The sequence below is a fragment of the Parasteatoda tepidariorum genome, chromosome 5 (genome assembly GCF_043381705.1).
Source record: "Parasteatoda tepidariorum isolate YZ-2023 chromosome 5, CAS_Ptep_4.0, whole genome shotgun sequence".
NCBI classification, from domain to species: Eukaryota; Metazoa; Arthropoda; class Arachnida; order Araneae; family Theridiidae; genus Parasteatoda; species Parasteatoda tepidariorum.
The window spans coordinates 55,590,393-55,612,787 of record NC_092208.1 but is presented as its reverse complement, the minus strand read 5'-3'; the positions used below and the strand labels follow the sequence as shown (position 1 = coordinate 55,612,787).

Here is a 22,395-nt window from a genome sequence, read left to right as displayed (position 1 = left end):
TAATTTAACCCAACGAATCTAATTTTTAACCATCAAATTTAGAATGGTGAGAAGCAAACTACCATTACGAAAATCTGGTTTTCTGATGTTCCACTTGCTTCCTCAGTGTGCGGTCAACTTTAGTGTAGTCTAATATTTTTTGCAACTTATTTAGAGCAGTGAACAATTTGTTATTTTTTCATTTTGTGATTTAGTGAAATTAACTGTTTACCGAGTTTGCGACATAATAATAAAAATTTGCCTCATTCTTGTCCTAAATCTGAACAAATTCCGGTTTATAGTCTACTTGTTCTGCAGGACTTATTGTGCCATTAATTTCTTTGATTTTTTTATCTACTTAGTTATTCATTTTTGCAACAAATTCATTATTTTACTATTCGCCACGCATTTAATATCAGGTAATTTCTTTTATTAACTGTCTCAAATGAAATTTAAAGTTGTAGAAATTTAATAGAATTGTTTTAATTTTATTATCGGGTGTTGACTCAGAAAGGAGGACTGAGTGACAATCATTGTCCCTTCATAATAAAATCTTACACATCCGAAGAAAATATTTTCCTTTATTTTCTCGTTTTTGCATTTACGTGCGTTGCATTACAAATTTCAAAAAATTTTGAACGATAAACTGAACCATAAAAAAATAGGATGAAAATAAGTTACTATGAAATAAATGAGTTTACTGTTTTACCTTCCTAAAACTACTACTGATTTTTTTCTTTCTTTTAAGCGGAGGAGCCATTCCTTCTGCAGAGAATCAAAATTGTGATTTCATGTCTTCGGATCAACCTCGGGGATATTTCCCAGACCATCGCCAATAACCCATTGTGCAGCTCTAGATCGACGTAAATCAAATACCTACCATAGACATGAAAGAGTACCTACCTAGTGATACCTACCGACCTTCTTTTTTTTTTCTTTGCTATGAACGCCATCTAAACATAGTTTTAAATGATTAATTCCATGAGTGAGCAAAAAGCTACATAGAGATTGATTCAACTAAGCCGTAAATTTCAGCTGACAGAAATAGAGCGTTGAATACGTTGCTCTTTGAGAACATTGGATGTTTTTGTTTTGGTGTTCAGTTTGTGTTGATAATTTGTGATGATTTAACTTTCATCATGAAGCGTGACAAAACATTTCAAACCAAAGTAAGCCCATTTATTTACTCAATGAAAAAGTTTGCATTTTAATTTGAATCTATGTTTACTTGTTTTGAAATAATCTTTCAGGTTATTATCAGACGTCTTCCTCCAACTATGACTGAGGAGCAGTTTATAGAGCAAATATCCCCTCTTCCTGAACATGACTATATGTATTTTGTGAAAGCTGATATGAGGTGACTTGTTTTAATAGTTCCACTCTTAGTTTTCATACAAAATATATATAAAGACTTTTATATTTCAATAGACTTATTTCTTAGCTGTTGCCTCATTAATATTTGTAAAGTAGTTATAATCACTAATTATAGATCTTATTTAACTTATTTTTTAGAGAATGCCGTTCCAAAGTAAATAAGGTAGCGATATTATGCCAGAAATGCTCTGGAATATGCACATCTTATTTGATCATATCTAAATATTTTATACCCGTCGTTGAACATTCGACCCAATTTTTTGGGTTTACGACTACGAATGTTCAAATCCGTAGTTTTGTAATTTAGAACCAATCCAGAAAACAAGGAAACTCCTGAATTAGTACCCCCAGAGGTATTGATTTGTTATGGGAACATGGAGGACTTTGCGACTCGAACAGATTTAACATGCATCAGTCACCATGAGCTTGTCCAAGTGTAGTTATTTGGTTCTTGTAATTAGAATTAATTAAAAATGTGGGGATGTTTCCGCATCATGATCTGTCACGCCAACTACAATCGTTAAAGTGCCAAATAGATTTTACAGTTGCAAATTTTAGACCAATAAATAAATACATATAGATGTTTGCCTGGGGGTGGCTACAAGTTTTTCTTTTCGAATTGGGTCTCTTTCTGTGATGTTATTCTCCCCAAAATATATGTATAATGTCACCATATGTATAGTGTTAAATCTCCCCAAAAATATGTATAGTGTTTTACTTAGGGGTGGCTGCATATTTTTTCAAGCAATTTAGAGTTTGTAGCTTCTATGATATTTTGTTTCTTGTGTACTACTGCCCGTTAAATGACTTATCATGTTTTCAAATTGTACTATACACTATTAAAATCTTTGAATATAAACTTTTAGAAAGTAAGGTCTGTTAACAACCTTCCTGGTAGCAGAAACCCTCCAACACGGTAGCTGATGCTACAGATTATCGTGCCATCTGCAAATTATTTTTTTCTCATATTGTTAAAAATAAAATAAAAATGAAGTAAGTAAATCAGAAATCTGTTTAGAAGAAATTTGGGTCTATTAACGAACCCTTCACAAATTATCTTTTCATAAAAATGGACCCTTCACAAAATAATTTATCTTTTAATCGGACCCTTCACAAATTTGTTTATCTTCATTATTATTTTGATAATCAAATAAACCCTTCCCGTGGGGGGATAGAAAGATGGTGTAGTATTCTAAGAAAATATTTCTACTTTTACAAACATTGCGCATTTTTATTAATATTAAATCATAATTTATTTATTTTTTTGTAAGTAAATAATTGATCAATTTATATTTATTATAAAATTAATTGATAGAATATTATGTAAATAAAAATTTCTGGCAATTTTTTAAATGGAATATTAATAATTTAAGAATTGTCTAAGTTTACCTAATATGTAACACATTAAAAGTGATACATTACTAAGTTGTGTTATTTAAAATATGTCAATTGAAATTATTAAAAATGTGAGCGATTTTGTTTCCATTATTCGTTCGAAATGAATATTCTGTGTTGAGCAGTATAGGCTAAATATCAAATATTTGTATGTTGCATCTCTAATTTAGTAACAGCAATTGTTGAGCAGAATCTTCTATCTAATTACAATTTAAAAACTTCTTGAAAACTTTGTTATCAATTTTTGCAGTAACAGGACCCCGTTTGCACAAATTCACAAAGGCAGGACCCTGGTTGAAAGAATGTGACTTAATACTTATTTTATATTCACAAATTATGAGTTTTTTCACAATTTTACCAAAACAGGACCTTTCGCAAAATGTCTGGACAGACGCCTGAGTAAATATAATTAGTTGGTAGTCAGGAAAAAAAAATCTTCTTTGGTTCTTAAAATAGTTAAAATTATTAAATTGAATTGCAAAAGTAATGATTTTTCTTTTCTGTCCTCATTGATGAACAATAAGGAACTATCTCCTTTTTGAAATCTGACACCCAAAATTATTCAGCAGTAAGGTTTAACCTACATGCAGTGCATCTGCAAGGTGCGTAGCATTATTAAAAAGTGTGCTTATTTTCTTTTTTTAAAAACCCTTAAAGATGATTTTTTCATTGGGTGTTTTTAAAAAGTGCTCAATTTTCCCTTTTCCAAAATGAAATATTTTTTCTATACTATGTTGATTTTCGCCACGAATTATGCAAAATGATATGGATCTATTCAACATTTTCACTAATTCAACCCCAATCTATTTCCACATGCACTGTCAGCTCGCAGAGTATGAAAACGCTAATAATTTTTCATGTTTGATGAAATACTTACGGGTCCGCATGCACATATACTGAGCTGGATTCAGTGGGAAGGATTTTTGTTCTCTCATGTGCAACTCTGCTGCATTTCGCTAGAGATTCTCAATTTCAGTTTTCATTTTCCGCCTTTTGAAATTGAACCGAAAAATCTCTCAAATTTCCGCTGATTACAGTGACTATTGTTAATTTTTTTCTCTAATAGCAATAAAAAATTTTATTTCTCTTGTTAATTTCATCGTTAGTGTTATTGACATGACATTGTCTTTGTCACTGGGAAGCTAATGGTCTACTCGAGATATTCTATTGATAGATCAGCACCATAATCTTTGAACTTGACTTCGGGATCATTCACTAATTACATATTTTCATGTGGGTCCTCAGAGCAGTTCAAGGAATGCTCAAATTTAATCACCTCGAAATTTCCATCTCCCTATTGTTCATTAAATTTAAGAATTAATTGAGAGTAATAAGCATTATATTTTTACTTAAGGGACCGTCTACCAATTGCATAAAATTTTTGTAAACTTTTTTGTACTTTATTCTTTTTTTTTTTTCTTTTTTTCTTTTTTGCTTATTACTTTTTATTAATTGTTATATTATTACTTTTTAAATTTTCAGTATTCTTAAGTTGTTTTATGAGCTAACTCAATAATATTTAGAACTAGGATTTTAAAAAAGTTTGAAGTAAGAGGCTTTTAACATTTTAAATGCAGCAAAAAAATCTTATATTTAGTTGTGTAAAAAAAAGTTCAGACTTGTCATTCCAAAAAACTTTAATTCATCTCTTAATGATTTTATTTAAAAACAATTGAAATAAAAAATTCAATTATCTCAGATTTGTTAAATATTAAGATTGTAAGGTAAAAATGTTAGGCTTCAATACTCATTGTATTTACTTTTCATAATTGTTTAAATTTCTTTCAGCATTCTATTCATCAAGAAATTTAAATACAGAACCAAGTCACAAATAATGATAAACATTTTTCGGGACCATTCACTAATTTGTAATATGAATTTTTTTAAAGTTTTTTTTTTTTTTTTTTTGCTTAATTCTTTACATATCTTTATAAATCCGGTGTGATCAATAATATTAATCTCATAATGTTTTGTTGAATATACTTTTATAAATAACTTTTATTTAAATCTAAAAAAATACACTCGATAAACTTTTTCAATAATCGTTAATAATTTTGAATTAAATTTTTTTTACATGATTAAATGAAGTAATTATTAATTAAAAAATATATTGAGGCACTTAATATTGAATGTCTTAAAAATTGTGTATAAATTTATGGTGGCTAATGTAATTAAGAAAAGAGTTCTTTGTCAGAAACTAGTTATTTTATCATGATATGACAGTTAAAACTGTCAATTGTCAAAAACTTGCCAACCTAGCCTAATTAGGATACTTTTTTTATGTGCTTAAAAATATTTATGAATGCTTGAAAAGTGCTTAAAAGGTGCTTATTTTTTGTTGTAAAATTACGCACCTTGAATTTTATTACAGTTTCAGAAAATGATTGTGTTATGGACACTGGTACAATTTTGTTTGCTAATATATTCATAATGAGAAAAAACACATTTAAAAAAATGAAGAAGAAAAATTTAACTATTTATTTTGTAATGAACAAAAAATTATTTAAAAAAAAGAAGGAAGAAAAAGGATTTTTGTGAAGATTTTTTTATTTATCCTATGTTTACCAGTTGTATTTATACTATGTTGTTTCAGTAAGCCAAACTTTGATAGTAATTGTCTGAAAAAGTTTTACATTTAATCTTAAAATTTGTCAGTTTTTTTTCTCTTTATTTATTTAGATGCTTTAAATGTGGTTTTGTTCCATCTTTCTTTTAAGCAATATTAATTAATTTCAACTGAAATTTAAATTATTATCCACTATTTTCAAATTTAAATTTTGCTTTAAGTTTTGGGAAACCTAATTGTTGCAGTACTAGTGCCTACTTGATTATATTTTGTACTGCAGAGAGACGCAGAAAATTCTGGTATGATCCTATATATGAGGAAATATTGAGCTAATGCTCATCCTGTTTTAGGAGCAGGAAACTTTGATTTTTTCATTTGATAAATTCTTACTATTTTATTTAACAAATTCTTCAATTTCTATCAACAATACATACTATATTTAATTAGTTAATCAAACTAAAAGAAGTATTAGAGATTTTTTTCTTGTTGAATTTTGAATTTAATTTCTAGAAAGACAATTTAAGTAAGAAAATTCTTTCTTTCAGTAACTGTATTGTAATACTGATATTAATTATTTTAGGTTGGGATCCCATGCATTTTCTCGAGCTTATATAAATTTTGTTATCCCAGAAGACATATTTTTATTTAAAGATCAATTTGATGGTTATGTCTTCTTAGATAATAAAGGTAATTTTATTTTTAAATTATTTCATCTTTAAAACATGTTATTTTTAATAATTTTTGTTATTGATTTTTTATGTATACTTTTTTACTACTCAAGGGCACTGTGAACTTGTATTTTTGAGAAGGGTGGAATTCCCATTTTGTCAAGTGAAATTTTGAATTTGACCAATTCATTATTAAATAATGTAATTTATTAGCTTAAAAAAATGTTGTTATTAACATTTTCACAATATTATAATTTTTTTCACCAAATATTACTGAATTTACGACTTTATATTTAATTATTCTAGTCAATGAACTGCTATTAGTCAATGAGGTAAGGTATTCAACTGTTGTTGGAAACTGGGACTCGATCCCAAGTCGTGCATCACCCAGCTTCAGATCAATGGGTAAAAGTTTGTCTGGGAAGTGCAGGCTGCCTGTGCATTATGCTGACCATATTGCCGCAATCAGCAATTGTCACATTATGGAACCTCCATGAACCCATAACGTAAAGAGCTGTTGTGGGAATGCTTTACTTTTGATCTAGTCAATAAATAAAAAAAAAAACGAACCATTTACTAAATAAATGTAGAAGAAAAAGAAATTAGTATTTGCAGGTAAGGTGAAAACATAATTTTTAACTAAATAACAAATAATTTTGTACTATGCGAATCTCGTCAGATACCAGATAGAAATAAACCAGGTAATCTGAAAATCGTGCTTTGAAATAAAAATATAGTTTCAGCAGTTAAAAATTGATTAAAATATATTTATTTGTTGAATTTAAAAAGGGAACTATAATAAAGTAGATATGAATGTAAACGTGACTTTAGGCATAATTTTTCCAGTTAATATACAAAATAATTACTAATAATTCAGTTAATGAAAGGAAATCAGCATATAAAGAGATAAAATAGAAATGATTATTTTAAAATTACTGTTGATAATTTGCAGTTTGAATTAATTTCTTCTCAATTTATTTCCCTTTCCATTTTTTCCTTTTTTCAACTATAGCATGAAAGTGATTTTGCAAGAGCCTCTAAGTTTTATTTAATACTCCAATTTTTTATTCTTGATATTTTTTTTATATTTTATTTTAATCACATTAGAGGCTACACCCTCTGCTATTTATTGCCCCCAAAATCCTTGGAGATTTCCGATTCAATTACTCCAAATAAGTAAGAAATATATACAATGGAAGATGCTTTGTTCATAATTTCATTTGCATTTTCTAAATGAAATAACAGAAAATGATTTTTCATAAATATGCTGAATCGACTAGCAATACCGGATAGTGGAAAGATTGTTTAAAATTTGCCCGTTGATGAAAATATTTTATTAGCGTTAAATAATGCTGAATGATGGAAATATATTATTTATTAATTACTTAATTATGTAATGCCAAATAATGAAAATATGTTCACAGCAATCTGCCATGACCTCCCCAATTCCCTGGTTACTTTTAATTTTTTAAAATTTATTGCCATTCATTGTTTATAACTGTATACTAATATAATTGTTTACTGTTTTGCTTTAGGAAATGAGTACCCTGCAATTGTTGAATTTGCACCCTTTCAGAAAATACCAAAGAAGCGTAGCAAGAAAAGGGATGCAAAATGTGGAACTATAGCCAATGGTAAATGACAATGTAGTTTTCTTTAGATGTTTTTTGTTTTAAAACATTATTCATCGAATATTATATTTATTATTTTTTATGAATTTAAGTGAATCATCATTTTTAACTAAATTAAATCTAATTAAATTGTTCCTTTTATTAAAACTGGTTTTGTATTGGTGCCCGCACACCCCGATAGCAATACAAGATTCTTTAGGTTCATTTATGGGGCTCCTCAGTCTGTTAAACATTATTTTTTAATAAATATTTTTTTTATTTAACTTTGAATATTTAATACTAATTTTAATTACAATTATCATTGAATAATTTAAAGCAGAAGTCGGACCATAATTGGTATTAAACTGGTCATCTAAATACCCTAATTAGTACCTATTTAAACTACTTAGGATTGAATGTGTTAAAACATTTTCAATGATAAAACCATATATTAGTTATGCTGTGTCTTTAATAATTCTTAACCTTAAAAAGATTTCTTCTGTCTTTATTGAATATTTTTGAGAAGAAAAAATTAAAATATTCTTCTTATTTTTTTTTTTTAATAGTTTGAAATGATATTAATACTTAAAATTAGAATAAATCTAAGTAATATTTTGTAAACTATATTGTAACTTAACATATTTTAACAAAACAGAGCTCAGAGCAGGTTTTCTTAAAAAATACCTCGAGCTTTAATTAGATATCTTGATAGAGTTAGGCAAGATCTACGATGTTTCTTTTCTTTTCTAATTTTCTTTTTAAAAAGAGATAGTTCGGTTTTTGTTCCTTATTTAAAAATTTGTGGATTCATGTATTAAGTTTTTAAATAAATAATAGAACTCACATCATATTTTCTGTTAGTTGTGACACTACAATGTACATAACAAACTTCTATGAATTTCTTATTCAATAGCTTGATGAAATTATTTTATGTTACTATAGTAGTATCACTGTATTGTAACTTTTAGATGTGTGTTCATTGATCTTTTTAATTAATTTTTATTGGTGCAAGATTAGATTAGTAGTTGAGCTCATATTGCGTTTTACGGATATATTACAGGTTTTATATTTGAGTTCACATTATATTTAGTAAGCACATTTAAAAAAAAATTTTTTTGATTTTAATTCAGATCCTGATTATTTGAAGTTTCTGGAGAGCATGAAAAATCCTGATGATGTTTCTCTTCCCTCAGCTGAAGTTTATTTAGAAGAAATTGAAAGTAGAGAGAAAGAATTAAAAGGTATATTTTTGCTATTTTCCCCTCATTTTTTTTAATGCGATTTTCCTTTTTTATACAGTTAAAAATATTTATTATGCTTTTTTTAAACAAAAAAAAGTTTCATTTTCATCATTAACGAAATTTTTTTCTTGGAAAGAGCAATGAAAAAATTAACATAAAAACATTTCTAGTTATTTATTAGATTAAGTGCGTCTTTTCTTATGAGTTTAAGCGTTTATGTTTTAAACTTTATTTGCTTGAAAGTTTATTTTTGATTGCAGCAAACAATGGAGTCCCTAAATTGACAACACCATTGATAGAATACCTAAAGGCAAGGAAGATTGAACAGCAGGTAAAGTTTTCACATGAATAGTTCTTAATGTAACTTTGGTTAAATTAAAGCAATTTTTTTTAACTGTGAAGACAAATCAATCTTATTTTTTCGAAAATAATATTTTGTCTGTAATTATTGTATTTTACTTATAGGTTTTTGTTTATTACATTGAAAATGTAGATCACTAATATAGAAGTAGGAATGACTACTATATAAATAGGAATGATTAATATAAAGTACTATGCATATTTTTTAATAACAGCTTTTTAAAATAACTCTTTCTTACATGTATTCATTGAACTTAACTGTACAGTTAAGTTACTACATTTAATGATTTTGCTTGAATTTAAAAATTATGGATGCTTAAGTCACAGTACTGGGAGACTTTTTACATGTACGAGTCATGACCTATTTTCCGCATCCCCTCTACGATTTTTGGCGTATTTGATGCATTAAATCTCATAAGTGTAAGTGCTGTTGAATGTAGTTATTTAATATTGACTATGAATGTAGTTTAATATTGACTCTGGTTTATAATTTAAAAAAAGACATTTCATAAAATCTTATTTTCTTAAAGCTTTGATCTATTATCAGTTTTGTAAGAAAAAAAAATCTTTTTAGTTCTAAATACCTTATTTTGTACACTTGTAATTTATTTATTTATTCATTATGTAATACATATGAACTTTAATGCTCATAATCGACATTAAATGATCCTCCCACCCCCTATATAGTTAGAAAATACTATTTATAGCTTTGAATTTTCTTCTGCTAAAACCATTCAATACTGCTATTTATCTACTGGTTTTGACTTCTGGGAATCATTCTGTATTTTGAAAATTTTTGTTAATTAAGAGAATGATCTTTCTATCTTCCCACTCTTTCCTAACATCTGGAAACCTATTCTAATTTCATTTCCACATTCTTGTGCCTTAAGATCCTCATTCAACCTCATTAGTCCTGTTTCTTATCACTGTACTTTTATCTTGTGTAAGCTTGTTCCTTTTCCCCTATTGGTTAAATCACTTTTTTTTCTGATTGCAACATATTTGTTTCTTTTATTTTTGACTCTCATGTTATGTTTCCACATTGAGGAAAATTCTTGGTTATGAAACAAAATTGTGGTATGTCCACATTTGTTCTCTATTTGGACAACATATTATTTTTGCTGAAATTTTTCCGATAATATATTACTTTTATCGTTTCTTAAATGGCTAAAATTTAACGATTAATAAAAGGAAGGTTTATATTTGTTGATCCTTTCTGAGAATATATTTAAAGAATTTATATTTTAAGAAGACTGTTGTTTATTGATTACTTTTTTCCAAAGGAACATGTTACAACCATAGTTCACCTTTATATATGTCTTCACAGTGATGGCTGCTTATGGTATTGGACCATACACCTTCTTTAGTGTTTTTTCAATCAGAATCAGATAATATGGATACACTTACTCATGCTGTGCACAAATATTACACCAGAAAGTTTAAAATTTAAGAATACTTTTTTAAAAATGACAAGAGTGTCCACATGATTTAGAAAAATCAAATATTGCAATTCAAATGCCCATGTTTCAAAAATCACATATAGCGATTCAAATTCAAGTGATTTGAAAATCATAAGTCGTGATTGATATTCAACTGGTAAAATAATCATGATTCGTGTTCACAGGATCTAAAAATCTAATATCATGATTTCTATTGACGTGCTTTTAAAATTCAACAATGCGGTTATTATTCACATGATTTTAATATCGAGCATCGATTTACGTGATTTAAATGTTACATATTGTGATTCATATTCGCACATCTTAAAAATTTCATATCATGATTGATTTATATTCACACAATTTCAAAATTAAATATCACAATTCATGCTCACATGATTTATTCCAAAGAGTTTACAAAACTAATTTCAGCCACAAAAGGGTAATCATTTTATTACCAGTGTATAGGTCAATCCCATGTTTTTTGTAAAATTTTGGGGGAATTCGAAAAATTCATCCCTTAATAACTTACTTTTTGCATGAAGACGAATTATTATTTTTTATTGCAAAAACGTCTTTTTATCACATACATTTTTATATTTGCTTAAAAGGAACTCGTTTTCTAAGCAAACAGATAATAATTTTAAACCGAAATTCTTGTTTGTATTTATAAAATTTGTTTTTATGTTCGGGGACAGTAATTATAAAAAAAAAGGACAGTAATTATAAAAAAAAGGACAGTAATTATAAACTGGAAAAACAAGCAAGATTTTCCTTCTTAACTACACCATATACTCTATAATAATTTAAAAACATGATAGATATTGTTTGTTCTGCATTTCAAAATTTAATTTGTATGCTTCATCTAAATTGTTTACAGTTTAGAAATTGTCTTTTTTTTTGTCATTTTTTTAATAACATATCTTATGCATATGACCAATGAAGCTTTTCATCCTAAAAGACTTTTCATCCTAAAATTTTTGTTAACTTTTTGCTCAAGTAGACGTTTTATTCTTTATCCTTTTTTTCACTTATGGTTATTTAGTTTATCTCAAATTAAGAAATTTCGACGATTAATTAAAACTAAAATTACAAATTTCTATAATACTTATAAAAAAAAATTTTTTTATGTATCTGAATTCTTATTTTTACTTACAATTTTATTTAATGAAACTGACAAAAAAATATCAAAATTGCAAAATTCAGATTGTAATGTTTTTTAAAATTATAACTTAAAGCACAATTTCATTTGTGCAAACATTCTAAATTATTCAATTCCTAATACGAGTAAAAAGGGAGCACAAATATCCTTGTAAACTTTCAATTATGTATTTAAAAATTAATAAATAAAAATAAAGTAAAAATTAGAAGAAATTTTTTTTTAGCTATTGCCTTTTACTTCGCGAAGTTAATATTTTGATATTTAGATATTTTAGTTGTATTGGAACACAGAATATATCCGTAACTATCTAAATACTCCTCAATATATTATTATGAAAGCCGACCAGCCTGTGTAGGGGTTAGGGAACTGCCCTTGCATCAGAAAGGTTCTGGGTTCGAGTCCCGGGCAAGGCATGGATGTTCTTTCCTTCTCTGTACTACCTTTCCTTACTGTGGGAGCAACGTTGGCCCACCTAATATGATGCCCCTGAAAAAGAGACCAACAAATCTGCCCTGTAAATGCCTGAATTGACAAAAAATGTTAACACAGGTGGCCATTGGAGGAAAAAAAATATTATTATGAAAACCTTAGATAAACTATTGAGAACAATAAATTCATAACTGTTGTGTTCCTCTTATTTATAAATATAGAAATCTATTATTTATAAAGTATAGAAAGTATTTGAGAATAGAGTTTGTAAGTGTAACATTCTCCCTTTATTTAATTTGTGTAATTACCAATAATTTAAGGAGAATAAGTGCATAGGAGAAAATAATTGTTTTAGATGCTTAATTTATTATGAATTAATGTTTATGTACAAAAATTTCATTAATATATATAACTTTAAAAATCCTTTTAAATCTTTTTTGAAAGATACAGAAGAGAAAATACTTTTCTTTGTATTTATAGAAAATTAGAGAAGAAAAACGAGAAGAAAGGAAGCGCAGGGAATTAGAGAAAAAAAGAATCAGAGAGGAAGAAAGACGAAGAAGAAAGGCTGAAAAAGATAAAGAAAGAGTTAAGGACAAATACAAGGATAAAGAAAGTTTATCAGAGAAAGAAGCTACTGATGAGCTTGAAGAATCTCCTGTATCAGAATCTGTTAACCAATCAGATCAAATTGTTCAGGTATTAATACTATTAATTGAATATTTTTTTAGGAACTAGCTAAGGCAACAATTGTATTTACTGTGATCTGTAAAGATACAATTGTATTTACTTTTCTTAAAAAAAGTGAATTTTAATTTTTTTAACTTCAGTGCTCTAAGGATATAAACGTAAAACATCAAACGAACATGGATTGTGGATGTTGCTTCAAATATTTGTTAAAATGGATGCATCAAGTATTTGTTAAAACTAAATCATGCATTTGTCAAAAAAAAAATTCTTTTTTCATTTAAATTAGTCTGCTGCATAAAAAAAAAATTAAAATCATAGTAGTACTTAATACTTAGATAAAATGAAAAACTTTCTGCAAACCGCTTTTTGCGAGCTATTTATTTACTCTTGTAACTAGTTTCAATTCTTTCCATTACCTCCTAATTCAGATGAAATTTGTTCGAAAATCACTGATTTGTTTTAAAAGTGTTAAATTTTTAAAAAAAACTATATTGATTAATCTGCAAAAGTCATGATGTTCCAAGCATGCAATCTTTGTGGCTGCTTTTTCCATGAAACACTTTTCTAGCATAAGAGTTTCGTTTTCACACATTTGGCTGGGAACTAAATTTCTACATTTGTAGCATGCAATGGTATTATGACTTAGAAAACTTTCAACTGGAAAAGGGTTATTGGTTGCTAAAATCTAGAACAGATAGAAGGATGGATGGACTTCAAATTTTTTATTTTTATATTTGATTAAGAAATTTATTGGGATAAATAATGTTTGATAATCTCTTATAAATTAATGTTTTTTTATTGTTTATTTGCTTAATCCTTTTTCACCTAGGCTTGTCAAATGAATTTTATTAAACATGTCAGGATTTCAATATTTAATTACACTTAATTAAACTTGTTATTTGTTAAGAATTTGCTGGAAGCAATGGGATTGCTGTTCCGCATGGAAATATTAATGCAATACTAATATACTGCTGTCGTTCCAGAATCTATTTTTAAGGCCCATTTTTGTGAAAAAATTTTCTTTTTTGAAAATTTTTTCATTCATGAAGAACATAAATTTTTAGCATTCACTTTTTTTTGTAAATCCACTTANCCACAACAAGCATTGTTGCTTCTAGTAAAATAGAAGAGAATAATTTTTAAAATTGGTCTTAGATTAAGGTCCTTGAAAATTTTGTTGAGGTCCTTGAAAAGTCCTGGAAAGTCCTTGAATTTCAATCTCATCATTGAGTGGGAACCCTGTTTTCTAATTTTGATATTTTTAATATAATATTATGACGTTTGAGTTTGATATTTGAGTTATCACTTTTTGACTCATTATTTTTCTCTGGCACTTTTCATGTGCTTTTTCGAACAAATCCATGTTATTTTCTGTAGGTTTCTTTTAGCCTAGTTTATTTTTATTTTTTTTACAAATTTTATTATTATACTAATATGATGTTACGACAATATACAAATTTGAGTAATCAATTTCTGGCGCTCTTGATTTGTGACGATTCCGTTGTAAATTTCCATAGATTTACAATCGTTTTTCAGCAAATCGCTATTGATTTTTCAAATTCCGATATTTTTAACAAGATGTTAATTCATCATTCCATTTTTAGTTATCACTTTCTGATGCGTTCGATTTGTGGCTATTGCATTGCAATTTCGCTTCATAATAGTTTTCCTAGCTTATCAATTTTTCCTCCGATTCATGGTTTTCCGATATTTCATTTACAATGTTTTTATAACGTGCAAATTTCGATTTCAAGTTGACATTTCCTAGCTCTTTTATCTCGCCTTTTCTACCATCTGTGCTGAGTTAAAATTAAAAGAAAAGAGGGCGAGATATCTTGTCTTTAACGATAAAAGTGATAATGTCATGGTGTTCAGTGATAGTTTTTTTTGGCAGTTATCATTTTTAGGCGTTTTTCACATGGCTTTTCGATTATGATATTTTGAATATAATGCAATGTTTTTACAACATTTGAATTAGATTTGTCCCTTTTTGACACAATTCATAATGTGTAAATTATAAATACTTTTTGTGGTTCACGGTATATTTTGACCTTCGCTTAGTCTGTATATGCTATGATACTAAACTGGAATTTTTTTAATACATCTGGAAACGACGAGGAATTTTGTTCTTCAATTTGACAAGTAACCCTATTGTTGTATCCTAATTTTCTAAAATTGACGGCAAAGTAGAATATTAAAGTTCTGACCCTGTTCTTTTTTTTTAAACAATATAATGAGTAGTATAATATTTTTTTATGCCTTGGTGACAAATTTTTCACAAATAGCGCTCGTGTAAATTATGCATGTCTGCATAATACTACAATTTTTTAGTTTCGATGAATTAATCACTCTAAATATTTCCAAATCAGTAGAAAAAACTTTTGTTCACCACTTAAAAATTATTTTAAAATACTTTTGCAGTTCGCTGTTTTTTTTTTTTATTATACACATTTTTAAAAGAAAATGTTTTATGCATGGGAATATTTGTTGTGAGTTTCGAATGCTCTTTTTATTTTAAAACTGACTCTTAATTTCAGGCTTTTCTTAACCTTCCTTAACTTAATTTTCTAGGTTTTGAAGAACCCTGAAAGAGAAAAAGAAACTAAAGAAGTTACAACACCTCTCAAAGGAAAAGAATATTTCCCTCCTTGGAAATCCAATAGAGATAGAGACAGAGGGAAAAAAGAGTGGGATCGAGATCGAACTCGCCTGAAAGATAAGCAAAAAGTACCTGTCAAAGGATATTATAATGAACGAGAACGAAGTCGTAGAGACAAAACAGATTATAAGTAACTTGCCATTTTTGTTTCAGTATATATACTTACCTTTTTGAATATGCTAATAATTTATATTCATGTACAACTTAAAAATGTTAATTTTTTTTTTCATTTCTTTCTTATTAGACTTTTCTTTCTTTGTTTTAAATTACAACAAAGATTAAGAAGTTCCAGAACTAAAGTGCAAAACATTATGCAATTTTTGTTTTATTCTTTGTCCTTTTGGCAAACCTAGAAAAAATAATGCCAGGGTAGCAAATTTGCATTGTATTGTTTGCATATTTTTCACGACTAGAACCTATCTCAAATGTCACAAAGGTTTACAATTACTAAAGCAAATATTATTGAGATAAAAAAAAATTTAGTTATGCGGCACCCTAATGTATTAAAATGTTTCTGTCTCAAACAGTATTTCAATCATCGGCAAAAACCAGATTTTGCATTTTTTTTTTCTGTACTAAATAAAACCTGATAAAATTTATTAACAATACATAATATTATTTAAGAGCAGGATTGTGGCTCAAATAGTTAATATTATGTACTGAAATAGATAATATAATGAATACAAACAAACCAGTGAATAAATAAAATCATAGTTATTAGCTTAAATTGCTTATAACAATACTTAATTGCTAAGCTTAAATTGCTAATCAATATTAAAGATTGGGACTAATTTGTCAATTATGTATCCAATGAAGAGTTAAACTTAGAAAACATTACTGAAATAAAAGATTATTTTAAATTACTTAAATTAAATTTTACTTAAAAAATTATTTTACTTTTTTGGGTTGAACAAATCTTTCTTAATTATTGATATGCACTAACTACATATTTGTTCAGTTTTGAAAGCTCTTGTATTTAACTAAACATGAAACTAAATAAGTCAAACTAAAATACGTTTATTGCCAGCAAATTATTTTCAAACCATTAATGAAAAATTATAGTCAAATTTTATATTAATGAAAAATTATAAAAGTTTCATATTAATGAAAAATTATATTTAAAAGTTTCATAAAAAGTCTGAAAGTTCCACTTTAAACCTTTTATTGGTCTATATTGAAATATAATAATTTACATACAGCTCTCTCTTACTATTGATTAGTAAAAAAAAGATAATAAAAAAATCATTGTCGATGAAAAAAAATCAAACCCTAAATAATGTATTTATCAATTTTTTTGTATAAAATATATTTTAGACTTAGACTGATAGATTTAATAAAAAACAGTTTGTTTAAATTAATAATTTTAAAAATCACAGTTGGTTTAAATGAATGATTTTTTTTTTGTTAAAAAATGAAATGATCATGCCAACTCTGATTTCAATATGTAGAAAAATTTTACTGATTTTAAAAAAATCAGTAGATTTTGCACCTTTTCCATAACATTTTGGAAGAAAAATACTTTTTGAACATGATCTTCAAAATCTCGATGATCCAGTAAATTAGGTATGAATTAACGAAATTGCTTGTATTAGTTGTAGTTTTAGGATTGACTGTAAAATGTCGATTTTGGTTGTATTGTAAAATCGATTACTCAAATATGAGTTAAATAAATCTTGTAACGAATCATAATGTTGCGTTCAGGACGAAAAGAATCTTACTAGTTACTAGTGTGATTTGTAAATTCCAAGTTGTACAAAGAATTGTCATATTAAGAATATCATGTGATAAATATATAAATTTTTTCATCGCTTTTTGCTGAGTAATAAATAAAATTCCTAAATCATTTAAAATTTTCTATTATGAACATTGGAGGAAATACATCCATCCCTAGTTTTAATGATGCATATTTTCCAAACAAAAATAGATTTTCACAGCCATATGATTATACACATATATTTTTTGATTAATAATAAGTTTTTACAAAATATGTAAACTACCTGAAATCTTTATCTAATTCATTAGGAACAGTTAGGTCATCAAGTGTAAGTTTTTACTATCAGAAAGAATTTTATATTATGGTAAAAACTAATTTATTATACCAAAAATATGATAAATATGAAAACATATTTGTGCAATACTACTTGTAGAATTAGAAAATATTTGTATCTAAAAAAAGGGAAGGCAAGGCGTGGGGTTGAGTGTGTGATTGCATCATATTAATTTGATGAGCAGATTTTAATTTTTAACCTATCATGTATGAAACATGTGTCACATGTTTTCAGACATTTTACAGTTCTATAAATATGAAATAAGTAAAAAATAAGCTCTTCTAAACAAAATAATCTTTTACTTCAAACATTCTAAAAAAGAAAAAAATTGTATAGATGATAGTTCTGAAAAACCTGACTAGTATTTATCAATAGCATATTTTAATTTGTGAATGAGTTTTAGATATTGAGGAAACTTAATATTTGTGGAAACTTAATATTTGTTCTTAGATTATACAGTGGAAGAAAACAGAGTGATCATGAAACGGCTTCAAAAAAGTCTAAAGAAGAAGGTGTTAAATGTTTGGAACAACCTGAAGAAGAGTTATTAGAGTCCACCAAAGAGAAAAAAGTTGATAGCAAAAAGGACACATCGCCAGTTGCATCACACAGTCAGTGGCCTAAAGACAAGAGAGATAATAGTTGCCCTGGTAATGTGGAAACATTTGGTAGCCAAAAAGATAATGATGACCTTTCATCTCAACTAGGAGATTCTACAAAAAGTGTTTCACGGGAAGATGTCGATCGAAATGAAACATCTAAACAGTTAGATTTTCGAGAACAAGGGAAAGATCCGAGGGCAGAAAGACGAATAAGAAATAAGGTAATTGTGACTTCTAAGCTTTTAATACTATATAAACCTTTTTGTTGGCTTTTTCTTGTTTTGTTCCTGAATACATCTTCCCTTTGTTTTTATTTTGTATACACACATCACCTCACCTCACCATGGCAAAGCATCTAGCCCCATTTTTAGGATGACCAAGTTAGGAATGCTGCGTAATTTTGACCCTGGTCAGATGACATGAACAGCGCTTGATCCTTATCTCCTAACTTTCATACCACAACTAGAGAACTTTCAACTGAGACAGATTTAACGTGCACCTTGCAGTGCCTAAACATTACAAGCCGACTGTTTTGTCCACTTCTAGGATCGAACTTCCCGAGCTCTCCACCAACAGTGTGAGAAACGCCTTGCTATGTCACTAGAGCACAGTATTTTTTATACATGTAATTCTTCTTTCAATTCACTTAAAAATTGACTCTTATCTGACAAAATTAAAATTTTCCTCTAATATCCAACTTTCGGCAGTGACGCTTCAGCGACAGTGTGTTGTAACTTTCTTTACTCAGAACGAGCTTTCACTTCCATTAGTATGTGCACATGCGCAACTCATGATGCTCTTTCCTCCATTTCGATCTTTGGAAAATTAATTTTTTTATATTACCCTCTTTCGTTATACTTTTAGATACTAAAAAAATAGCTTTATTTTTTATACTTTTTCCTAACACTTTAAATAATTATTACTAAGCATATTAATATATTATCTCCTTTTCATTTATAAATGCTACACATTCCCAATAAATATAAACGAAATTTTAAGATTTCGTTTACTTTAATACAAATTTAAAAATGCTGCTAAAACTAAACATTCTTTAAAATAATCAGGTTTATTTTTTATTCTTTTATTATAGTAAGAAATTTAATTTGTTACACTACTTAGTTTTAATTTCATTTCCTGATATCATTTAAGTTTGGTGGTGTCAATTCTAGCTCTTTTATAATTATTTTACACTATACATGCTTAATGTAATTACATATGTAGAGAAATATTTAAAATCAAAGAAAAGAAAAAGTACATTAATCTTTATATTGTTAAAACTGTTTGATTTCAGTTTACATTTAAAAAATACTTGCATTCTGGTTATTTTTAAACTTAAATTGAAAAAAAATATAAATTCTCCTAGACTTATGTCTTGTTAATTTTCATATTCTTCAGGATCGCCCATCTTTAGAAATTTACAGACCTGGTATGAGACGGTTCAGTACTCAAAGGAACAGCCCACAAAAAGAAGTTCCAACATCAACAAGCAATTCTTCGAGTCCTAGTCCCACTCCATCAACTACTAGTGTTACAAAGACACTAAAAGATGATGATAAAAATGACAAGAAAATTGATGAATAAGTTTTCTGACTTTAAATTCACTCGAGTTTTCTTTGTTAACAAGAATTGTATATACTGTGTGTAATTTAAAATTTAAGATAGTTAATCCTACAGGATTTTTCTTTTAGTATTTTACAGTACAAGTTCTATATAACGCAATTCAATAAACCGTAATTCTTCATATACTGCACTTACTTTACAATCTCTTAAGCAAAGAAAAATTGATAAACTTGTTGATTTCCAATATTCTTTATGATTAAGATTTCTTTTTGAAGTGCATATTTTTGTGTTATAAAGACAGACTTCCAGCTCTCAAATTTTTGAACCTCAGGCCAACTAAGTATTTTCTTACGCTTTTTTTAAAATAACTGTATGAGTTGGAGAACCCGAACATACAGCCCCAAAAATCTTTCCTCGAAAAAAGCAATTTTGCAGTTCACGTGTGTTTAGTTTATCGTTAATTACCTTTTAGAGAAAAAAAATTGAATGCTTGATAAACCTACAAAAAAGTATAATACCGTTTTTAGCAAAGTGTATACAGATGGTTTCTTTAAGAATAATATCTTCGTACATGCTAAAATAGCTAGCTTCAGAATATTTTTGTTCTTTTAATGTGATTGATACATAACAATGTAAAGTTAGTAGCTAGAAAAGTAATTCCTACAATTACTGACTCAGTTAATGCTCTTGGTATTAACCGTTCCTTGCAGCGATTCGACCTGTGAGATTAAACCCCATTACAAAAATCCAAACTTAATTCTATTCTTCTTTGTTAAAACTAACTTTGGTGAATTTGTTGGCTGCTAAATCAAACAAAAAGTTTCAGAAACAATTTTATATAAAGTTCTTAAAAATAGCTATATTATGCTCAGTCTGAGTCACTAATTTTTAGGGGTATAAGAATTTCTTAAACAAATTTAATTTCTAGAATGAGAATTTATTATTAGTTTTTATAGTTATGTTTATATTGCACTATGTCATAGTTGCGAAAAGTCTCAAAAGTCTTTTGAATTTCTAAAGAAGCAGGTGTGTAAAGTCTTTTTATTTAAAATTATTTTAAATCAGTTTCAATTTTTGTGTCATAAAGATCTTGTACTGTATTTAAATCTCGGGATATTAATTTAATAAAACTACATATGTTGAAAATTTGGCTTACTTTTTGTTTTAGAACAGGAACAAGAATATTTTTTAAATATTTTATTCATTCCATGAACATTTATGAGATTTTTTCTCACTAAGACAAGGTAATTATGTGTTAAGGTCTAATGCTGCTTTTAATTTTTTTTTGTTGTTAAAAATGGCACTTGTCTATATTGTCATAACATTCACTTGCTAATTACTTTATAATTTGTCTAGATTATAAAAAATTTTCTTATCAATTGGAAACATAGTTTTCATTCTTGTTTTAAAATCCAATCTTATCAATTTGAAACATTTTTTTTCCTTATCGATTTGAAACATAGTTTTTATTCTTGTTTTAAAATCCAATCTTATCAATTTGAAACATTTTTTTTTCTTATCAATTTGAAACATAGTTTTCATTCTTGTTTTAAAATCCAATATTCAAGTTGTTCTTTAGAACAATTAAAATTGTTCCTTTTTTTTATCTCCGACTGAATACTGAATTTTAATTCAAATGTACCAAGATATTTGATGAGACAAAATAGTTAAAATATTCTATTACTTAATGTCGCCCCTAGATAGAATACAGTTTGATGTCCTAATGTGTAAACACTAAAAGATTAATAAAATATCTTATGTTCTAGAAAATATGGTATCTAAAGCAGCACCTTCTATTTTACGTTGCACAACTTTTATATCCGGTTTTATAAATCTATTGAGTCTTTTAAATTTGTATCATCTCAAATTTTACTTTTTCTCAATATACTTCTGAGAGTATTACAACTAATAATTAAATAATAGCAGAATACTATCATTATTATTTTACTGTAAGCTATATGAATTCATATTACCTCAGAGGTTATCCACACTCCTTAAATTTTGGTACAAGATTTTTAAGTCTTTTTTTTTCGATAAAGTGAGTCAATTCTTTCAATCAAAAGTATCGATAACATCTAATAATCTATAATAAGTCCTTATACCTCAAATAAAAAGTCTAACATTATTTTGTTAAACCCAAACTATAAAAATCAACATGTTATATTAGTGATAAGTCATACAAACTTAAATTTAATTTGGTAGCTAGTTCCAAAAGTAATAGAATATCTTTTTAAAATGTTTTACATGTTACTCGGCAGTTTAATGGGTGAATAACCTAATATAGAAAATTTTTACTCCATTGTTCATTAGCTCTTTTGCAATTAATTGTAATTGAATCATTTTTTTAATGTTAAGATGCTTCTTTTCATAGTAGGAATTTTGCTATTTTTTTAAAATCTATGTATATTTTAGTTTTGCCATTATTAAAAAGTGTTTAAAAAATGAAAATTTGTACTTGTATTCAAAGTTAAAGTATGAATTAGTAAGGCTTACCATCCTTATTATAGTATGCACTCAGTTTTAAGGAGAAAAGCTCCAATCCCAGACATAAAAATTCTCCAAGCTTTATATGAATTTCTTTTTCTGCATAAGGTTTTATGGTGTTCATTATTT

General features: G+C 27.3%; 1 protein-coding gene across 1 annotated transcript; it reads left to right on the top strand.

The window, feature by feature from the left end:
• The first annotated feature begins 998 nt into the window (after nt 1–998).
• LOC107447666 (UPF3 regulator of nonsense mediated mRNA decay) lies at nt 999–22,230 on the top strand. The gene is made up of 10 exons (XM_016062637.2): nt 999–1,148; nt 1,230–1,336; nt 5,895–6,001; nt 7,518–7,616; nt 8,723–8,833; nt 9,094–9,164; nt 12,704–12,922; nt 15,485–15,702; nt 18,071–18,443; nt 19,618–22,230. Exons 1-10 carry the CDS (start codon nt 1,119–1,121, stop codon nt 19,801–19,803), a joined length of 1,521 nt encoding a protein of 506 aa, XP_015918123.1. The 5' UTR covers nt 999–1,118; the 3' UTR covers nt 19,804–22,230.
• Nucleotides 22,231–22,395: the final 165 nt, after the last annotated feature.

Bases quoted from the DNA above. Each gene is read 5' to 3' on its own strand.
- LOC107447666 (XM_016062637.2), top strand. From the start codon at position 1,119: ATGAAGCGTGACAAAACATTTCAAACCAAA. The intron at 7,617-8,722 runs GTAAATGACAAT...ATTTTAATTCAG, and splicing joins ATGTGGAACTATAGCCAATG to ATCCTGATTATTTGAAGTTT. The intron at 9,165-12,703 runs GTAAAGTTTTCA...TTGTATTTATAG, and splicing joins CAAGGAAGATTGAACAGCAG to AAAATTAGAGAAGAAAAACG.